The 3,994-nt window shown below is 29.0% G+C and overlaps 1 protein-coding gene across 1 annotated transcript in view; it reads left to right on the top strand.

Moving 5' to 3' along the window:
• The first annotated feature begins 415 nt into the window (after positions 1–415).
• LOC117169261 (fatty acyl-CoA reductase wat-like) overlaps positions 416–3,994 on the top strand; it is a 24,246-nt gene continuing 20,667 nt past the window's right edge. The window contains exons 1-4 of the mRNA XM_033355538.1: positions 416–468; positions 556–635; positions 2,426–2,514; positions 2,669–2,808. Coding sequence (XP_033211429.1) covers positions 2,442–2,514; positions 2,669–2,808 — 213 coding nt within the window. The 5' untranslated portion in view covers positions 416–468; positions 556–635; positions 2,426–2,441. The remainder of the gene's footprint in view (positions 469–555; positions 636–2,425; positions 2,515–2,668; positions 2,809–3,994) is intronic.

Genomic DNA, 3,994 nt, shown 5'->3' on the forward strand with positions numbered 1-3,994 from the left:
AAGAGAGGAAAAAGGTAAAGGAAGCTTGCAATGGAATGCGGCAAAGAAAATAAACAATATTTCTGCGCAGAATTTACTTTTTAATTATTTTTTGTGGATTCCAAAAGGTTTAATGCAACTCGGTGAAGAATTGGTAGATCTTTGAACAAAAAATTGGAAATTAAAGCAGAAAATATTTGTTATTTGCTTCTAGTAACATCAGTTTGTAACTACTAAGTTTCTTTTTCATTCGACGCACGTAAAAAGCAATGAATGACATGCATTTGCTTTCAGTTTAATCTTCAATCTCTATGCGTTTTTAATCGTTAATAACTTTTGAAAATTTTATAATTGTAATTAGGAATACATGAATTTAAATAGATTTTCTTGTTATATATGGAGATAGAAAACCAGTTAGCAGCGTCAGTAGATCCGCGAGTGAATTATGTGAGGAAAATAATTTCGAACCTTTTTAAATAGAAAAAGATGGTGAACGTTGCAAAATTTAAAACCTTTATAGTAAAAAACAACAGTTTTTTAGCAAAATAATCCATTTATAATAATTATTGTTTGTAGGGATAATTCCTCTGAATCTATTGGTACCCACAAGATTGCATGAAATTGGATAAGGTTGTAAAAGATTCCATGGATTGTAGGTAATTTATTATTTAGATAAAAATGTTAAGATAATCAGCATAAGAATAAATAATATACAAATAAACTTTCTCCTTAATAAAATTATTTGCAAATAAAATGTACGAAGAAAGAATATACAAATTCCTTTGGTGTCTTTAAAATTGCTTAAAATTTCGTTGAAATCTATGAAAATCCTTTAAAATCTCTTAAAATCCCTGGAATCTTTGGAAATATGTCTATATTCAATAAATATTTTTAAATTGGTTAAAAACCTTAGATTGTTCTTGAAATCTTATAACCGTTTTCAAATCCTTTGAAATCCTTGGAAATTTGATGTAATTCTTTAAATCTGGTGAAATAGCAAAAATGGGTTAAAATGAATATTTAACAATTTTAATCTTTTAGGAATATAAATTAAATTAAACTTATTCATTGCCGTTCTCTAAAAATCCCCGTGTGGACACATCGAAATCTTTGAAATCCCTTGAAATCCTTGGGTGTTAAATAAGATCCTTTCAATTTTACAAGTATGACACCTTTCTAACCGTGTTTTTAAATATTTTTCACATAGTTTTTAAGAATTTACAAGAATAAAAAGCAACTTAAAATTAACTTAGAGATTTCATTTGAAATTTAGAAAACCTTAAAAACATGCTATTTGTTCACGGAATAGATTTTATAAATAAAGAAAGTAAGAAAATTCAGCCTTTGTACAAACTAAATATAAGTGTGACTAGCAATATTTAATTAGCTACAAATATTGTCTAAGTATTATCAAAATAAAAACATTCGAAACGGCTGATCCAATGTGGCGGATAAAAATTATGAAATTGGTTCCAAAACTTAAAAATGGGTCTTTCTGGCATTATTTGGATCGCTGATTACGAATTTGGTGTAAACATTCCAAAATTTAAAATAGCAAATAAAATTTTGTTGAATAAGTATTGTCTCTGCCATTTTGAATTTGGGTATTTTGACTTCAGATTCATAATCAGCAACCCAAAAAACCCTTGTGAACCCATTTTGAAGCCACGAGACTTATTTTTACATTTTTTGCCAGCCTTATTGTATCCGGCAATTCAAATTTTATAAGTTTGGCTAAAGATTCGTAATCATTGACCCAAAAATCCCTGAGGATCCATTCTGAAGTCGCGGGACTTATTTTTACAATTAAATCTTATTAATTAGAAATTAGCTACCCCAAAATACTTCCCTGCATATTATTAAATCATTTAAAAACCGACAAAATCCTTTAAAATTATTTAAAATGTTTGGAATTACCATAAAATTAGTTTAAAACCCTTAAAATACGTACAGGTCTTTCAAAACCCTTTGAAATCTTTTGAAATCTCTTGACATACTTGGATATCTTTGAAATCCACTAAAATTTTTATTAAATTTGATAAAATCATTTAAAATCCGTCAAAATTCTTTGGAATACCTCAAAATTCTTTCAAATTGATTCATGTATTCCTTAAAATCCGCAGAAATTTTATTAAATCTCTTAAAAGCCGATTTAAGCGTTTCAATTTAAATTCATTGTTTGAATATCTTTGAAACCTCGTAAAATTGTTATAAAAACTGAAAAAATCCGTGGAAATCCTTTAGAATTTCATGAAATACCGTGAAATCTATTTAAATAAAATTTTATTAGGTTGAAAATAGTGTGTTTCAACCAAATAAATTTTGGTTTGAAACAACCAAATATTGGTTTAAATCAGTCAAATGTTTTGTCGATCCTATATAGAATAAATCATTTATTCAAACACTTTTCAGAGTGATAGTCATTGAGATAATATTATTATTTCAGATAGGTATCTCAAAAAATGGCAAATAAAAAATCCAAGACAATGACAGCAGTACAGAATTTTTATGCCCACCAAAGTATCTTCATTACAGGTGAATAATAAAAAATTCTAATTGATAATTAAATTAAACATTTCACAGAAACCAATTGATATATAATGAAGTATAAAAATCGTAATAAAAGCTGTAAGACTGCTTTTGAAAACAAAAAATTCAACTTTTGAAATAAAAATTGTGTCATTTACAGGCGGTACAGGCTTTTTTGGAACCATTTTGATAGAAAAGCTTCTCAGATGCTGCTCTGAGCTATCTGCTATTTATATGATAATAAGACCAAAAAGAGGACAAGACATTCAAAGTCGACTTGAAACGATTTTTTCAGAACCGGTGAGTTCTCAATTCTACATATAATGTATTTTTTTTATTATAATCTAATTAATTTATTAGTGAATAATTAATTAACAGTTTTCTGTTTTGTTTAAAATCTTGAGTGAACGTTCTATTGAAATACTAAAAACTTGCACTCTGACAAATCCGTGTGTATATTTTTAATTACCAATAAAGTGAAAATTAAACAAATTTTTCAAGGTTTTGCAAAATACGTCCAATGCATGTGTACAATAATCGCTTAAATTTTAAGTGAAATTCTATGACTCCTGGATAGCGAGAAAAATTTAATGAAACCAAAGCGATCCTTGCTGATAAATAATAAACGAGTAATAGAAGAATTGAGAATACGGCCTTATCGAATTCCGTCGATAGTCACCAGCCCCGTGCATCCGAAAACAAAATGGCGATCCCTTAGTGTCTAAGTTGGTTAGTTCCCAATATCTTCAGCGCAGCGCTAGTTGTCCCATCACACCCTGTTGTTGCATTGTAAGCAATGCGAGTAGACCAATTTTAAAAAAATTTTAATTAGCAAAATATTATTTTCATAATAAAATATATTGAAATGAAAATAATATTACGCATTTTATATTTCAAAACAGTTTTCTAAACGATGTATGTACATGCTTATGGAAAACATGACTAAAAACGTCACCTATTAACAGTGCCGGCCTTACCCTATGTAGCGCCCTCGGGCAAAATCTTTCATGCCGCCCCTTTCAAAATGAAAAATATCCCTATTGTTTAAATTTTCGAGATTTTTAGTAGAAAAAAAAACAAATCACGTTGGTCGAGTCCACAGAAAAATCATGTTATTTCAGAAAACATAGGTTCAGAATACATACAAATTAGTACAAAGAAAACAAAGCAGGTCAAGATTATAAACTAAGTTTTTTTAATGTCCGAAGTTAACTTTTCGGGCTTTCTTATCGGAAAAATCTTTGATTAAAGCAGAAAAGTCTAGGTTTTCGGCTATATCATTTTCAATTGATAAAGTTCCTAAACTGGAAAGTCGATCTTGTGACATTGTAGACCTTAAATATTACATTACATTACACCATTAAGCCATTTCCCTTTCGGGGTGGGCGTGACTCACACGGCAGGGGAAAGGAGTAGTGTGTGGAAGGGATAGAGATTTTTCAGATTGATCCAGAATTCTCGTGCTATTTAAGTAAATAACACGTTC

The sequence above is a fragment of the Belonocnema kinseyi genome, chromosome 3 (genome assembly GCF_010883055.1).
Source record: "Belonocnema kinseyi isolate 2016_QV_RU_SX_M_011 chromosome 3, B_treatae_v1, whole genome shotgun sequence".
Classification (NCBI taxonomy): domain Eukaryota; kingdom Metazoa; phylum Arthropoda; class Insecta; order Hymenoptera; family Cynipidae; genus Belonocnema; species Belonocnema kinseyi.